This window comes from Lycium ferocissimum, chromosome 7, assembly GCF_029784015.1.
Source record: "Lycium ferocissimum isolate CSIRO_LF1 chromosome 7, AGI_CSIRO_Lferr_CH_V1, whole genome shotgun sequence".
Classification (NCBI taxonomy): domain Eukaryota; kingdom Viridiplantae; phylum Streptophyta; class Magnoliopsida; order Solanales; family Solanaceae; genus Lycium; species Lycium ferocissimum.
In genome coordinates this window covers 31,900,993-31,918,824 of record NC_081348.1, presented here as the reverse complement: position 1 = coordinate 31,918,824, position 17,832 = coordinate 31,900,993, and the positions used below count along the sequence as shown (strand labels likewise).

Here is a 17,832-nt window from a genome sequence, read left to right as displayed (position 1 = left end):
ACTTCACCCGCTCATAGTAAACTTTAAACAGTTTGTCTGAAATTTAGTTTTGTCAAACATAATTTCAGACACCGTATGTTTTAAGGTGATATATGAACGACAAATTATAAAAGCCAGGTATAAGATAAATGACGAGTCATAACAGGCTACTCTGCAAAACTTCCACATTTTGTGAAGTACAGTACAAGAGTTAAAATCCCAGGAAGCCCGAGGAACTGGAATTCAGGTCCAAGCCCAAATTGGGTTAAAAAGGCAAAAAATATGAAAATGCGGTGAACGTGGATCGAACACGTGACCTTCAGATCTTCAGTCTGACGCTCTCCCAACTGAGCTATCCCCGCTGTATGCCTATTCATCTTCTTATTTAGTACTACACTATTGTATAATGAACTAGAATACTAAATTAAACTTAATATTTGTAGCTGTAAAATAAAATATTGTGATAATAGTCATGTCCAATTTTCTATTTTATCTCGAAGTTATTTTATATTCTTAAAAAGTCTCGCCATACCAAAAGTTACATGAAACAGAAAATTCCTTTTAGACTACTTATGCTCATCTTGTTAATCAGGAAGAGATGCAAAAAAGAAGAAATAAGGGATCATTCCAGTCTGCATTAGCTTTGGTAGAAAAGTCATTTAGTTATGGTTAGGGGATGGACCGGGTGCTGATTCTAAAATGAACTGGCTAATCTTTGATTTGACTGACATTGACTAATTGAATAGTTGACTGTGATCTACTCTATGCTTGTCGCGTGTTGGGTCAAATAGTCTTCTCTTTCGATGTATTTTATCAATACATTCACATTAATTATGAAGGAATTGATAAAACTACGAGAATGTGCGTAATAGTTATACAGGAAGGCCACATATGAAGTTTTATGAATTTACTATGTAAAGCTAATTAATGCTTCGTCTAAAAAATGTCTGCTTTTAGGAAATAATAGATATAAATAATTCGTCCATATTTGAAATGTTTCTAGAGTAGCAAGTGGCAACTGGGAAGTAGTCTTGTTTTTGGAACTCCTCCTTAATCTATTTTCTTTTTCTATATTTTGTTCCATTGACATTATCAAACTTCTTTGAAATTGACAATAAGATCATTTCCGAATCACCTTTTGGCTTGATGTCTGTTGCTAAAATACAACTTAATATCCCTCGCAGCCAAAATATAAAGGACAAAAATTCTACTACGTCTAATTAATTGTTTTTATTTGTATTTTAACCTCAATTGGGTTCATATTGGCACATGCTGTGTAATCCAGGCTGTTTTTGCCTACTTTTTTTGCGCTAATGGATTTCTAATTATACGTACTAAAGTTTGTAGTAGTCTTTTAGTTTGGGTTACGCGGTGAGGTGAATTGGTAATGAAACTAAAGATCGTTGATCTAAATTATGTAACTAGTTTGGGTGAATTAATCCTTACCTTCAGCTACAAGTTTTTTTTTTTTTTTTTTTTTTTTTTTTTTTTTTTTTTTTTTTTTTAAAGTATCTAAAAACATTAAATAAAGGGTAAAGGCATAAAACCCCCTCAAACTTGCCCCGAAATATCAGTGACACACTTATACTCTGCGGGGGTCCGATAACCCCCCTATACTATTTTAAACTGGAATATATATCCTTGAGTGATGATGTGGCACATCAAGTGTGCTCACTTTCTTATAGGCGTGTGTGAGGCAAAAAAAATAGTCAAAATTGATTGATGGTACAAATGTCAATTCTTGATTGAACACTATATTAATTAATTTGATTTAATCGATATTTCCTCTCTTTAACCCCTTCCCCTCTGTTTCACCTTCGTAGCTCAACCATGGCAAACAATTAGTTGACCGCCCCTCCAGCAACTTTTCTCTTCTCCTTTTTTCATTATTTTCACCTGCAATATTCTTTTTCATTTCCAGCACCTTCAAAATCTCTCCCCAAAAAACACACAACATATACAAAAGAAAAAAGGGAACCCTCTCAATTTCTTCAACTTGCCAGACAATTCCGAGCACCTTCCTCATCATTTCTCAAGATCTTATATATTATATTAATATAATACAAAGTATAACTAAGTGGATAGTTTGCTCTTAAATTTCATTCATCATTAAAATTTAATCTAATTGTGCTACCCAGTTATCACTAAAATCAAATTATGGGAGATTGAAAGGAAAAATCAAGATGAATTGACATCTCAGATGTTACATATATCATTAGTGTGTGCAAATTTATGATTTGTATGAGGTCTTCAAATGGGTTATCTCCCCCAACCATGCCAGCCGAGAAAGAAGATGATAGATGGACCTGCTATTTAATTGAACTTTTAAGAGATTAGTTTGTAATTGTTCTTTTTCTTTTCAGTGGTGTTCGAAAAAATAAGAAGATGAGGTTATGTTGATTTAATAGTTTGGTAGGGTTTGAAGGAGATGGTGGAAGAAGAAAGAAAGAAAGGGAGGAAGTATTAAAAAAAGTGAAAAATAAAATAAAATAGGCGTGTGAAACACACTGCACTATGAAGATCTGGGTATGTCATTTTAAGGGTGTCTATATTCCAATTTAAAATAGTTTAGGGGGTCATAGGACCCCAATAAAGTATAAGTGTGTCACTGATATTTCGGGACAAGTTTGAGAGTGTTTTTATGCATTTTTCCTTAAATAAACGATAAAGCAATGGTTGGAGTAATTTCTAAAATCTTTTTAAACTCTTCGAATACTCTTAAAATCTGACATATTACATTATAAATTTTCAATATTAGTACACCTACTAACTATAGAATGGAAATGGATATGTGAACAAGTACATCTACTTCACAAAATGATAGCCATCTTCCGTGTTTTCAAAGTTACTTTACTCTTTCCTTCCGTTATCAATAAATCTTTGTTCAAGCAAAAAATAAATGACAGAAAAGATTTAAAATTGTATTTATTCATAAATTTTTATCTAAATAATTAGCAATTGATTGGAGGCAGTTGTAACCTTATCTTCTTACAAATATAATAAACATGATTTCTTCGGTTCTATTTTCTTCATCTTTTCGCGTCTTCAATCTACGGATAACTGAAAGAAAAATTCTGAGGCCAGCTAAAAGAAACTTTCTGCACTTTTATTAATCAAATAAATGGAAGTTGTCCAATCTTTATCATGAAAATAAGCAAAATCTCTTACATCAATTTAAATTACAATTGGAAAGAATCAGTTACACTTGTCTTGACATTGAAAATTAAATGGAAAAAAAAATGTGATGATACAATTAAAAATCAACAAAAATGATAAAAGAAAAGAATCACTCGATTAATTAATTCACAACCCTGCAGTTCTTCCTGATCTCTCCCTGCATGCCACTCACAACGTCTATGGATCCCATTTTCACCATCGCAGCTGCAAAATTACGAGCCCAATTTGCACCATGAATCGCGTTACTCCTTACCATCCTAGCCGTTGAAGGACTACTCCATAGCGTCTGATCCGAGGTTAACAATCCCCTATTATTCTTCAAATTGACATAGTACTTGTTGTCCAACCTGTTTGGTGTAACAACATCAAGTGGAAGAGTTGGATCAACCCCAGAGTCAAAAGGATTCGGACATCTCTTCCTCAATTGTTTTGCTAATCTAGGATCCATTGTGGGATCTTGCGGGCGAGTAGAATTGAAAGAGTAAAGTCTATCGGCAAAGGAAGAACAATGAGTTCTTCCAATAGAATGTGCACCAGAAAGTGTGACCATTTCATCTAAAGAAAGTCCTTTTTTCGCGAAATTTTCTTCAAGCTCTCTAGCATTTAAGGTGAATGGTGGAAGGTGTTCGTTTGGTTCATCTTTAATGGATACTCTTCCGTCTCGACGACCTGCTGGAACTGAATATCTAATGCCTCCAAGCTTAAATGCACTATCTCTTGCAGCAAATGCAATTATATCTGAGCAAGAAACTGTTTGTGGGCAAATTGATTCTAGTTCAGCTTTTGCCTCGTCGATCACTTCATAGCCTCGTAAGCTCGGATTGTTTGCTGGATTGTCTTTCTCTGCTGGATTCTCTGGGGTTGAATCCAAAAGGATTGAGGCATCACATCCCTGAATTATATAAAATTTGAAGTTAGATTGTTAGTTGAACCAACCTTTTACTAAGTCTAACGCGCATATTTCTTTTCTTCAAAATTGGCAAAAGGAATAAATAAAAAAGCCATACAAATATATGCTCCCTCCATTCCAATTTATGTGAGGGGTTTGGAGCACGAGGGTCAAAATACTTAATTTTGACTATGAACTAATCAGATATAATTTCTTCAATATTTTCAAAATAAAATTTATACTATAAAAGCGACACGAAAATACTATCAACATAGGCACATATATTGCTAATGACAAAAAAGGAGTTTGAGAAATTTGTAGTTAACAAAAAAGAATTGTTTGACGTTTTAAACAGTAACACATTCACATAATTTGAGACTGTTGAGGGAGTAAATAACTACAAGAACATACCCTAACAAAACAGTCATGGAAATGCATCCTGATGATGCCAGCGCCAAGGCCAGGGTTACGAGACACAGCTTTGTTCACTGCTTTTCTCACAATGGCTTCTGCATGTGGACAACTTGAATGGTAGTAACCAAACTTAAGAGATGCAAATGAAGCATTTGCCAATGTTAAAACAGTGAAAAATAAGATCAATAAAGTTGACAATTTAGCTCCGTCACTCTTCATCATCCAAAGAGGGATTTGAAAAGATTATTTACTGAGTTGATAATCAGTGGAGTAATAGTTTCTTAATTGCTAGTTAAGGAAATGGAGAACTTAGAATGTACTGATGAAGTGTTAAAGAGATGGATACAGTATTTATAGGAAAGAAATAGAAGCAAAAGTCTTTGATTTTACTTGGTAAAGATAGCTAACTAGCTAGCTAACGCGTAATTTCAATATAGCGACTGCTTCTTAATTAGGAGATGGCAGCTTCAACTTCAAGCCTTCAAAATAATTCTTTAATTAAGTTTTGAAGTATTCTTAAAGTGGGGACTGGGAAATGGTCTCTATTCCAGGCTAATCATTTTTAATCTCTTCGATCTTTAAACAAAGTTTGAACTTAAGTTTTACCCAATAATTTAAAAAAAAAAAAAAAAAAAAAAAAAAAAAAATACTCGCTAATTAAATTATCTCCCAACTCCGATAGATAACGGATACATAGTGTAAATATTTAGAACACTCTCTCTCTGTTTCAATTTATATGTCATAATTTTCTTGTTAGTCTGTTTGGAAAATAATGTCATACTCATTGTAGAAATAATTTAACTTTAAATTTTGTCATTTTTATCCTTAATAAAGAGTAATTTATAACCATCAAATATTTATTACTACTACACCCTCCGTTCACTTTTACTTGTCTACTATGGACTTTGCACTCTCCTTAAGAAATAATAAATGAAGTGCATAATTTACCAAGATACACATATGTGCATATTTTTAATGAACTTGAAAAATAATTTGAAATGAGTAATTAATACTATGTGTAAAACATGATTAAATGAAATCGTCTTCTCTTGATATGCTAAAAGTAACAAGTAAAAGTAAAATGTATCTTTAAAATACGGACAAGTAAAAGTGAACGGAGGAAGTACTTGTAAACCATAAATTTTAAGTCTTTTTTTCTATTAATCTGTGCCCAATCAAACACCGCTATGTAATTAAATTTGGATGGACTTAGTACTAACATTTGTTAAGCGACCCCAAGTGGCCTCATTGTATAAATAAGTTTTACACTATAAGTGAATAACAGGTAAACTCCATATTAAAAAAGATCTTTGTTTGCTCATTTGGATGGAATGCCGAGAATGCCTACGGAGGTACTTCTAGGAAACAGGCATTACGTTTGAGTCCGCGCAAAATGGCACCTTTTTGGACCTTGAAGACAAAATGGTATGTCTTCTTTTTTTATACCAAAAGGGGCATTTCGTTGGTTATCAACGAAATGTTAACCCCATTTAACATTTTCGTCAAATGTAAAAAAAAAAAAAAAAATTGCAAAGTGGTATGTAACGAAATGCAATTTTTTTTTTTATTTTCGCTAGGTTACTTTTTGAAATGTAATTAATTTTTTTCCTTTTTTTTTAAATCCACTTTTTTTCGTGTTTTTTTTTTAAGTTTCCTAAAAATAAAATTATGAAAATATAAATTTTTAGGACACAAAAAAATCAATTTTCCGATTTGTTGTTTGCATATTTTAATTAATTAAAAAATCCAATTTTTCATTTCTTTTCAGGTTTAAAAAATGAGATTCATTTTTTCGATTCTAAAAAATCATTTTCGATTTTTTTAAAAAAATTGCCAATAATAAAATTTCGAATTTACATATTTTTTAAAAAAAATTGTGTGAAAACTTTAGGTTTAAGTGTTTTTTTTTTAAGGTTTTGATTCAAGCGTGTTATTTTTTTAATCAAGACATAACTTTATTTTGAATATAAATCTAATTCAATTAGATAAAAACATAGTTAAAAGATATAGGAGAAAGAGTAGTTGTAAATTGGTAAAACTTTAAACAGTCATAACTTTGCGCTCAGATATCTGATTTATGCAATTTGTTTTTGATTTTGCATATTTTTCCGAGATCTAAACGCCGACGGTTTGGCGGGCCGATTTTCTAGAAAACCTCTTTTTCCCTTCCGGTTTAATTTTCCCCCCCAAATTGGCGGGGAATTTTGATTTTCTTTACCTATGTATGATGATGCGCAATAGACTTCAACATAAAAATTAACAGGTGAATGTCAATTTCACTTATGTGGGTTTCAATTTTTGAAAATAAAGTGCTAATTTTCTCGACATATAAAGTTCTAAAATAACCTTACAAAAATATAACACTTAAACCTAAAGTTTCCAAAACTACTGCAGTAAAATACTGCTTTATACAAAAAATAATCTGTAACGTGTGTTTTTTTTTTAAGTTTCCTAAAGTAAAATTATTAAAATATAAATTTTTACTGCAATTTTATTCTACTAGAGAAATACAAAAAAAAAAAAAAAAATTGCATTGCATTTCGTTACATACATAGCGAAATGCAATTTTTTTATTGCATTTCGCCATGCATATAACGAAATGCAATGCAATTTTTATTTTATTTTTAGTTAGAAAACCTAGCGAAATTAAAAAAAAAAAAAAAAAAAAAAGAAATTGCATTGCATTTCGCCATGCAATGAACGAAATGCAAAAATTGCATTGCATTTCGTTCATTGCATGGCGAAATGCAATGCAATTTCTTTTTTTCTTTTTTTTTTTTATTTCGCTAGGTTTTCTAACTAAAATAAAAAATAAAAAATTGCATTGCATTTCGTTATATGCATGGCGAAATGCAAAAAAAAAAATTGCATTTCGCTATATATGTAACGAAATGCAATGCAATTTTTTTTTTTTTTTTTGTATTTCTCTAGTAGAATAAAATTGCAGTAAAAATTGATATTTTCATAATTTTATTTTAGGAAACTTAAAAAAAAAACACGTTACAGATTATTTTTTTGTATAAAGCAGTATTTTACTGCAGTAGTTTTGGAAACTTTAGGTTTAAGTGTTATATTTTTGTAAGGTTATTTTAGAACTTTATATGTCGAGAAAATTAGTCAAATTTTTATTTTCAAAAATTGAAACCCACATAAGTGAAATTGACATTCACAATGATTACTCCGAAATTTTTATGTTGAAGTCTATTGTGCATCATCATATTATAGGTAAAGAAAACTGAAAATTCCTCGCCAATTTGGGGGAAAATTAAAACTGGAAGGGAAAAAAGAGGTTTTCTAGAAAATCGGCTTCGCCAAACCGCCTTGCGTTTACCCGCTAGATCTCGGAAAAATATGCAAAATCAAAAAAACAAAATTGCATAAATCAGATATCTGAGCGCAAAGTTATGACTGTTTAAAGTTTTACCAATTTACAACTACTCTTTCTCCTATATCTTTTAACTATGTTTTTATCTAATTGAATTAGATTTATATTCAAAATAAAGTTATGTCTTGATTAAAAAAATAACACGCTTGAATCAAAACCTTAAAAAATAAAACACTTAAACCTAAAGTTTTCACACAATTTTTTTTAAAAAAATATGTAAATTATGAAATTTTATTATTGGCAATTTTTTTTTAAAAAAATCTGGAAAATGATTTTTTTAGAATCAGAAAAAATGAATCTCATTTTTTAAACTCGCTTTTGAAAAGAAATGAAAAATTGGATTTTTTTTAATTAATTAAAATATCTGAAACAACAAATCGGGAAAATTGATTTTTTTGTGTCCTAAAAAATTTATATTTTCATAATTTTATTTTAGGAAACTTAAAAAAAAAAAAACACGAAAAAGTGGATTTAAAAAAAAAAAGAAAAAAATTAATTACATTTCGCAAGTAACCTAGCGAAATATAAAAAAAAAAAAAAATTGCATTTCGTTACATACCTGGCGAAATGCAATTTTTTTTTATTTTTATTTTTTTACATTTGACGGAAAATGTTAAATGGGGTTAACATTTCGTTGGATAACCAACGAAATGCCCCTTTTGGTATAAAAAAAAAGAAGACATACCATTTTTGTCTTCAAGGTCCAAAAAGGTGCCATTTTGGCGCCGGACTCCATTACGTTCCCTTAAATACATGTATTTACCATTTGCCTCTAATATAGAATATACATTTCTGTCAGTATTATTGAATTGTTTTTACTAAGCCAAGGCACCTCTAAGAACCAACAATCAAAAAGAAGAAAAAAGATAGAAAAATGCAAGAAAGGCAATTAATTTATTGTTGGTTGTATTTGTATTTTTACGACCGTGTGTTAGGTCTCTATTAACGAGTAAGAACAATATAAATCATTCAGTACAGCCTACAGGCTGTTCAACCAAGTAACTGACCTGCAGCTTTACACTAGTGGGGGTAGTTTTAATACTCCTATACGTAAGTCTGGATTAAGCAAACAATTTTTTTTGATTTTTGGAACAATTTAGGTGAACCCACTTCCATTGACCTTTAATATGAAAGCCAGCACTTAAATATTCTACTTCTTTTTTTTCGTTTCTCTAAATCAAATTTTAAACATGCATACTAGTTTAGCATCAGAAATTCTTGGTTACTTGGGAACTAACACAACCTCATCATGAACGGTTGATTAATAACCCAAATTTACTGATATAAGAACTTGGCATAAGTTTGCAGGTTATAATCTTTGGATCGAGCCTTTTACCAAAGTATAATCCTGTACATACACTAGGAATAAATTAAAGCCAATAAAGAGTCAAGAATTCTCAAGTTTTCATCACTTTTAGAGTGTTTATTCTGAAAATAAAACAGAAGAACATACTCCAAATAAGCCTGGAAACCATACACAACACCTTGTGTTTAATTAATAATGTCTCGTCAAACGTGAAGCGTTTCGTTCTACCATACGCTACTTAGTTTATATCATAAAGACGATATTATATCGTAAGCTACGCACTTAATTTATATGACATGACATTGTACTTCTAAACGAAACAAAAAAAATCTCTATTGTTTTGGAAAAATTGAAAATAACAAGTTAAGGGAAGCACTTGATGATGATGGTTGCGGGAGAAGGATTTCACTAACATTATTATTGTATATCAAAAGGCTTTCTTTGTCCAAACTATTTGAGGTGGGAAATTACTCCAAATATTCCAAACTACAAGACCCATAATCACAAATTTATACTCCTTAATTGCCATCGCATGAAACAACGGGAAGTTGTTATAAAATTCGAAGAATTAAATTTGATTTTCTCTCCTATTTACTAGGGCGGGGAAGAAACAAATTATCACTATATTTATTTCGTTTTCTACTTCTTCTTCCAAGTGAAGGAAAACCTCAAGCTCAAGGGGCTATTGAATTTTCTTCTACAAATTGGGGCTACCCATGCTTACCAAAATTAATAAATGATATATAATGCGTAAGTAAACTGAATACAAATAGTGCTACTTGCTAACTTAAGCAATGTGCTTGCATATTGTTCCATTACAAAATTTTCCGAGCCAAATGAACCATGAATTTTATTTTCATAATACTTAATCAAAATTCAAACCATCATTGCACCACACACACACCACAGCACACAATACATCACACCTGCAAGAACTAGAGCCCCAAGCACATAAAATAAAACAACTAGTGCATCAATATGCTTTGAAGTTGTGTGTTTGGAGGGCGGTGGAGGACACCCTTGTTCACTACAATTAGCAACGTAAACCCACGTTCCTCCTGTTGGGATACTATTATTGTTGACCTGTTTTGGGACTTCAACATTAATGGAAGTCGAATGAGACGTTAATGTTGTTGTGGGAGTAGTGGTACTATTTCTGGTGGCCGAGAGGGTGGTGGAAGGGAAAGTTAATAGTAGCGTTGTTACAACTACTACTGTGAATGAGATGTGAACTAGTCTTGTAGCCATTGCTAGGAGTTAGAAATTGAAAGAATCAGTGAAAAAACTTAGAGAGTAGTTTTACGGTTGCAATGGGACTCGTATATATAGAGCCATGCTATATTTGTAAAAAGGGAAAAAACCTTTCGAATGCATATAAACCTAAATATTTTCCAAAATAATGAGTTGCACCATAACAGCACATAGTTTGTTCTTTCTGTTTCAAATATATTTCAAATAATTATATTGATGTATAGTACTTCTATGAAGGTTTCTAAATATATAAATAGTAAATACATTACCAAAAAAGTTTCCGAAACTGAAGTCGGTTGCAATAGCTAGTTTAAGGAATGTGTTTGCTTGAACACGCACATGCTTTCGTGCAGTTTCACGTGTGGATTGTGGCACTACATTGTTAGGTTTTTTGCGCATTTTTGCTACCTTATTTAGATTTTACCATAATTATTTTTTAGTTTTCCCAAATAAATATTCCATAATTGAATAACCCTTTCGTGGAGGAAATAATTCTAGACTTTCATAAATTGAAGATTCTTTCCCCCCGCGCATAACACAATAACATTCACGGTTTAGTCGTTAAAAGAAATTTGTTTAGGGGAAGATTATTCTCTTAAAAGTTGTTATAACTTCTTTTATATTAGTTTGCATACGTAGGTCAATTATCGAAATCATATTACAATGGCCTTTTTCATAATATAATTCAAGCCAATAGTCTGAATCTGAATTTGTGTATATACAATTATTAATAGCTTGTTTGGCCAAGCTTCTAAAAACAGCTTATTTTAAAAAGTACTTTTCAAAAAAGTACTTTTGGCTAAAAGCAGTTTGTGTTTGGCCAATTAATTTAAAAAGTACTTTTGAGCAGTAATTAGTGTTTGGCCAAGCTTTTAAAAAGTGCTTCTATGTGTATTTTTCTCAAAAGTACTTTTCAAAAAATTACTTTTAGGCAAAAGCTATTTTTTTTTAGCTTCTTAAAAACTGCTTCTGCTACTCTCCAAAAGCACTTATTTTCTCTCAAAAGCTTTGGCCAAACACCTCACTTTTTTTAAAATAAGCACTTATTGAAAAAATAAGTACTTTTAGGGGAAAAATAAACTTGGCCAAACAGGCTATAAGTCACTGTATTTACTGTTGTTGAATTACATTGTTCCAAAAGGTACAAATTTATTTGTTCCGTATTTTCTTTCCCATTTAAATTGCACATCTTTTACCTTAGTATGAGAAACCAACTGCCAATCGATAGTATACATTGCCTAATTGCTTAAGAATTTGAAAGTCTGCACTTGCTAGTTTAAGGAATGTGTTTGCTTGACCACGCACAGGGCTTTTGTGCAGTTTCACGTATGGACTCTGGTACTACATAACCAGATTTTTCACTATAAAATTCAACTGAATAGAACACAAAAGGATCTCAATTATTCTCCAAGGTCCCAATTTGAACAAAACAATATCAGAAGGCAAATGAAAAATCCAACAAAGTTTCTTCTTAATTCCAGAAAATTTCAAGAATGCAACAAAAGTTTCTTCTGATTTCACATTTATGCTTCAGACATAATGCAATCAATTGCCCGTTTGCAAATGCCCGTCATTGTAGCCTCTGGTCCATAAACCTGCAATAGCAGCATAAACACCAATTATATATATTATCACTGACTTTCCTCGGATCTGAAAATCTTGGAAGTAGGCACATATTGTATTTACAATGCAGGTAAGAGCATCTTTGGGCGTTCATGTTCCTAGATTCAAACTGGAACCTGTTGTAGTCTAGATTTCTGACCCCAAACATCAGAATAATATGAGTAGTTGGGAAGATGCAACAAGAAAAAATGAATGCCTAAAATCAAATAAAAGCATATTCAGATGGACAGCAGAGATGCAGAGTTACATCTCTTTTGTGTCATATGGTTAGTATCTATGTTGCTCAGATCCTCCAAAAATGCTGTCTCACCATGGAGGATCCTCTCCTAAAATGCAAGCCATATCCCAGCACCGAAACATTTAATTAAAATTAAAAAAATCAAGTTGTAACTACACAACAATTGTTCGCCATTTAATTAAGTAGGAAACGAGTCAAAATTACATTCTTGATTAAAATATAAGTTATTTTTCAACAATCTTAAATACCTAATTGTCATCTACATTATTGTAATATATTCATTAGCTCTACGCCTCTACCCCTGAATTTATATGATGATGAATCCAACCTCTAGATCCACACCCATATCCAAGCAACATAGGTTAGTACAACTTTAATCCTCAAGTTCCATTGGCACATAAAACTTTTTTCAAACATCCGTTTCCTTCTGATTGGTAGAAATACTGAGCAACGAGCATTGAAGACTTGATTTGTTAGTCATTCAATTTATATTACAAGCACTAGATTTCATGTCAATACTCCAGCAAAAGAAGTTTCAGTTTTCCATTGTTATTTTTTCCATTCTGTGAGAAGTTTTCGGGATGCGAGTTAAAATTTGTTAAAAGGATTACATGTTATGTTTGAAATTCGGGGACTGTAATCAGAGTCACCCTATAATAAGGGCCAAGTGTGATTCATACCTCAAGGGGAACTCCAAGTTCCTCTCCTAGGGCACGCATTTTTGCCAGACCCGTCTGATAATTTGGACCACCTCTTCGTACATAGATATGCATTCTAGCTGCTTTTAGCTTGGCTTCCTGTTCAGTTTTAAAGGAAAAATATGGTGTTACTGCCTTTAATCTTTAGGGAAACTAAACAACTTCTAGTCTAAATAATAATGCACAGCCAACCTTCTCCCTGAGAGCCCGAATAATCCCATTGAAAGTAGCAGCAACATCGGTGAAGTTAGCAATACCACCTCCAACAATGAGAGCTCTCTTACGTCCATCAGGATTAGCAGTAGCACACTGTAAAACATCAAAGCGAACACTTGTTAGGTTAAAACAGGACGAACGCCACATGGGCATATTGACAGTTCAGAGAAGAGTCAAGTTCATACATCTAGAACTACTCGAGCATATTGCAGAACCTCCTCTTCATTTGGAGCTCCACTATACTCGGCATAGTTACCAAGCTCAGAGGCATAGCCTAAATCCCCTACCTGGTTAAGATATCAAAAACAGAGTATATAAACAGTGAGCTATAGATGTTGACATTGCATGCAAGAGGAATAATGACAAGATAGATAATGCTTCCTCGCATCAAGTTGTTGCATCGCAAGTTCTGAATATACTCACTGTATCAGCATATATAACGCTTGCACCACCTCCAGCCACCATTGTCCAGATACGACCTTTTGGGTTCAAAACGGTAAATTTTAAGGAGGCACTAGTCTGCAAGATGTCGAGACAAAACAGAATTAAATGAAAGACTGCAGATATTATGCTCCAATTCCAGAAGAGTAAGTATCATTAGAAAGACCAGAAAACTCAAGAATTATTGAAAAGCATGATCGCCAGGTAGTTCAAACACTGTATGATAACGGGGATCAAGCCATCATTAAGATGATAAGATCTAATGTTTTTAATAGCTTGTAGTGTCAATTGATATTAACAAATTTACAGGTGGGCAGGAGCGATAGCCTGCCTCCAAGGTTCAAGGATAAATCTTTTTTACCTTCAGAAACATTCAAGAGTTAGAATTTCAAACAGGATCTCATAAAAGATGACTTCTCAAACCTACCCACCCCCAGCCTGCAAGTCCGTATGATATCATGCACCCAGCACAGAGTAAAGGGTGAATAATGGAAAAGTATCACTGCTAAACCATCCAACACTGTTTAAGGACACAATTTTCTTGGACTATAATGGAGTCTCTAAAGCAATGCATAAAGTTCCTCCAGTAGTTCAGTATCCAGAATAGTTCATGAAAGTAAATCCAAGAAATATTTCTTCCCTAACAAAATCATTTCGATAAGAATAAACAAGTCAAGCTGATACTCCAGCATCAAAACACCCTTGGCGAAAACAAATAATTGAACTTACTTTCTCATCCAAAGAGTGAATGAAGTTTTCGGTAGAGCTCAAAACTCTTCCAAAGGGCAGAGGAAACTCGATGCTTCCCCACCTGAAAAGTCATAGAGGGATGAGACAATAGCAAACTGTTTAATAAATCTGGAAATTACAAAAGTCACTACGTTTAATCTGTCTTCCAGACGCCTTCCCAAGAGGGGGAAAAAAAAAAAAGAATAGGCACTTCAACATGTGGAGAACTAGTGAAACACATACTTCTTAAAATTTTTGAAGGCTGCTGTGTCATCCAACTCTCCCCTCATATCCAATGGGTATGGCTCCCCATTTACAAGTGTAAAAGGGTTCATCTCAATGAAACTAAAATCAAGATCTGGGTAATATCAAAGACAAAGCGACAACGTTGCACAATCAATGAAATAATATTTGGAAATAATGATGTCAAAAAAAAAATATCAATATAATGAAAAAACTAGCTTTTAAGAACAGTCTCGTTTAACATAAACCAAAAGCAAGTTTATTTTCCTCTTCATCAGCTTTTAACAATAAAATAAATTAAGTTTTGATGTATAGTCACCAGCATTTATCTAAAATATAGCACCAAAAGATTAAAAAAAGAAAGAAAAGCAGAACACAAATCCATATTATAAACATGTATTCATCATAAAGCATGGCATACCTTGAAACACATTAAAAACACCCATTAGGAAATTGCCAATTGTTCCCCGTACCTGAGTCAACCAGAAACTTAGGTCAAGTATCACGAAGGTTGATGAGAAGTAGTCAAGTGTTTTAATCTTTCAATCAAAAGATCTATTACTACAGAAGTGAAAGTGCAGTAATAAGTAGACTAGAGCCCGTTTGGATTGGCTTATAAGTTGCTTATAAGCTGTTTTCAGCTTTTTTGAGTGTTTGGCTGGCCAGCTTATAAGCTGTTTTCAGCTTTTTTAGTGTTTGGCTGGCCAGCTTAAAATCATTTTGTGCTTAAAATAAGCCCAAAAAATTAATTGGGCCCGGTTGGCTTAAAACATCTAAAAGCGACTTATAAGCTAAAAACAACTTATAAGCCAAAAAAAATAAGTTGGGCTACCCCAACTTATTTTTTAACTAATAAGTTGTTTCCAGCTTATTCGCTTTTTGCCCCATCCAAACAGGCTCTAACATAACAGAATGAATATCAGAAATGACAGATACACATGGATACAACCTAAAATAATTATCCTCAAGAATTACCAGCGATGCACAATATAGCACGCTTTTTAATGGTTGTTATCCAAGACTTTGCGCTTAGAAAACCTTTTCGGCTATTACAGTCTGACTCATCTTGGCTTAATCAAGGTCAATGACTAAAAGGATAAAACAAAAACAAAAATTTTACATCACCTCCAAGGGCAGAGTAGCAATCAGCGGAGCACACGCCTCTAGGGTCATTGGTTTTTCTGTTGGAAGGAATATTGTCTTGACCTGTATATGAGAGACACGAGTAAAATCTGGTTATTACATGGGGGAAAATTACTTAACTTTCTGGATATTACCAGAATAAATAGGTTAACCAATTTTGCCAGAAAAAATAAACCTAATAAATAGTTGTTAGAGGAGCAAAAAGAGTAAACTTCCTGTACCAACTAACCTTGTCCCAGTTCTCTTCAATCTCAATGCCTCCACATTCTGAAAAGCTAATTGTGCACCCCAACCTTTCAGAGACTATGGAAAGGTAATATTCATGGTGATGGGGAACAAATGGTTCAACAATAAATGTTGTTATAGGTGCCTTGCAGCCACCCATTTCAACCTAGAAACAAATTCACATGTAAGATGACTATAACACATAAGAAGCAGTAAAACATTTCAAAACACTTAAACCCTCTGCTGACCTCCACGCCAAGTCGTGCTTTTACAAACTCAGCAACTCCTGCTAGATCCAAATCCAATGCTACCAAGCCACTCTTTCCACGCTTCCCAAAAAGCATGTCTGGTTTTACAACCAACTTTGTTGATGAAAGCCAAGGTTCTTTGTTTGTTAACTCAGTAAAATCTGTAGATTCTGTCACCTACCAAAAACCAAATGAACCTGAGAGCTCTGACAAGAAAAATGATCTGGAAAATGACGAGAAACGATCTTAAATATTCCAAACGATCACCTTGGAAAACAATTTTCGTAACCAAAATATCACTTTTTCATGTAAAGTATTTTCCATTGTACCAAACACAAATGCACATCAAATTTCTTTCAGATTGTAAAGTGGTACTCATTTTTATTAAAGGACTTAAGAGGTGCCTAATATGAATATTCTTCCAAAGTACGATTGTCCAGTCAACAAAAGCTTCCACAAAGCAGTAGCGGAACCCAGATTTTCACTAAGCGAATTCAAATTATAAAAAAGTTAGCACACGAAGAAGCCAATTGGATTCAACATCTAATATATATACATGAATGAATAATTTTGACCTCGAATATACAGTGTAATTTTGCGGCGAACCCCCTAGCTCAGCCACACAAACAAAAGGATCATTCTTTTGCTATGGAAAATACATCATGCCCTCTAGAGAACTTCACAACTACAATGTGTTCATCAATAATTCAACTTTAACAGCCAGAATTACATAAAAATAAAGAATAAGAAAAATAAAGAAAACCCATTCGCAGAAATAAAGAAAAAAACTCGCAACCAAAATTTCAATTACAATTGGAGAGTAACAGATCAACAACATAGTTATATATGAATAGTAAAGCAAAAAAAGAGTACTTGAGCAGAGCAGATCTGAAGATCGATGCCAGCAAGGCGTTTCAAATGCTCTTTAAGAAGCCTTTTGGAATCATACTCTCTGATCTTCTTTCTTGCCATAATATTACTCTGTTTTTTTTACAATCCAAACAAAGAACTAGTCTCTCTTACACAATTATACAAACACTTGGTGGGTATATAATTGAGTTAGAAAAAAACAACGATCTGATATAGGAAAATTAGGGAATTATTATTTTAGCTAAATAGGAGGGAAGAATTATGGTATTTCTGACCAAACAGGCAACAACTAGTGAGTAAAGCAGATGTGGGGCCCGACAGGGGAGTAGGTAGTTGGCCGTTTTGTCATTAGGGAAGAATTTTGTTGGTTCATTCTATAATAATCCACCTATAATCTCTTGTTAATAATAATGTTATTGTTGCCCACTCAACTTTGTTTATTTGTTCATGTGCTTTCCTAGAATGTATCGCCATCTATATTCTATTAGTGTGATCATTTGGCCGGGCTTATCCACATTAAAAATTTAATTTGTAGATATTTTCAAATTTTTTCTACTCTTGCTTCTTTATTTCTTAATATCAATTTGATACTTTCAAAAGACTTTTAAAATATTAAAGTATAAAAACGTATCTGAAAGTTAAAGGAAAACTTTTTTTTTTTTAGTTTATATATTAGAAATCAAACAATTGAAAGCTCTTCTAATTTCTATTTTACTTAAAGTCCCCGATGATTCAAATTGAGCTTTTCATATGTTAA

At 32.7% G+C, this 17,832-nt stretch overlaps 2 protein-coding genes and 1 non-coding gene across 3 annotated transcripts; all 3 read right to left on the bottom strand.

Annotated features, from left to right (window-relative positions):
* Positions 1-268: 268 nt before the first annotated feature.
* On the bottom strand, positions 269-341 carry TRNAF-GAA (transfer RNA phenylalanine (anticodon GAA)). The gene has a single exon. It is a non-coding gene; the product is annotated as a tRNA-Phe (tRNA).
* A 2,723-nt stretch (positions 342-3,064) lies between these two features.
* On the bottom strand, positions 3,065-4,781 carry LOC132062713 (peroxidase 5-like). The gene is made up of 2 exons (XM_059455235.1): positions 4,457-4,781; positions 3,065-4,048 (listed from the first exon to the last, which is right to left on the bottom strand). Exons 1-2 carry the CDS (start codon positions 4,679-4,681, stop codon positions 3,278-3,280), a joined length of 996 nt encoding a protein of 331 aa, XP_059311218.1. The 5' UTR covers positions 4,682-4,781; the 3' UTR covers positions 3,065-3,277.
* A 7,002-nt stretch (positions 4,782-11,783) lies between these two features.
* LOC132064409 (ATP-citrate synthase alpha chain protein 3) lies at positions 11,784-17,412 on the bottom strand. Its single transcript, XM_059457380.1, has 12 exons — positions 17,079-17,412; positions 16,206-16,382; positions 15,962-16,123; positions 15,715-15,795; positions 15,011-15,062; positions 14,590-14,704; positions 14,347-14,428; positions 13,600-13,695; positions 13,362-13,463; positions 13,153-13,269; positions 12,943-13,059; positions 11,784-11,996 (listed from the first exon to the last, which is right to left on the bottom strand). The coding sequence occupies exons 1-12, from the start codon at positions 17,175-17,177 to the stop codon at positions 11,925-11,927; spliced, it is 1,272 nt and encodes a 423-aa protein (XP_059313363.1). The 5' UTR covers positions 17,178-17,412; the 3' UTR covers positions 11,784-11,924.
* Between the last annotated feature and the right edge of the window lie 420 nt (positions 17,413-17,832).

What these genes read in the sequence shown, in the direction of transcription:
- LOC132062713 (XM_059455235.1), bottom strand. Translation starts at nt 4,681, where the DNA reads ATGATGAAGAGTGACGGAGCTAAATTGTCAACTTTATTGATCTTATTT. An exon ending in TCCATGACTGTTTTGTTAGG is followed by an intron (nt 4,049 to 4,456) that starts GTATGTTCTTGT and finishes TATATAATTCAG; the next exon opens with GGATGTGATGCCTCAATCCT.
- LOC132064409 (XM_059457380.1), bottom strand. Translation starts at nt 17,177, where the DNA reads ATGGCAAGAAAGAAGATCAGAGAGTATGATTCCAAAAGGCTTCTTAAA. An exon ending in TTCACTCTTTGGATGAGAAA is followed by an intron (nt 13,696 to 14,346) that starts GTAAGTTCAATT and finishes GACATCTTGCAG; the next exon opens with ACTAGTGCCTCCTTAAAATT. An exon ending in ATGCTCGAGTAGTTCTAGAT is followed by an intron (nt 13,270 to 13,361) that starts GTATGAACTTGA and finishes GATGTTTTACAG; the next exon opens with TGTGCTACTGCTAATCCTGA.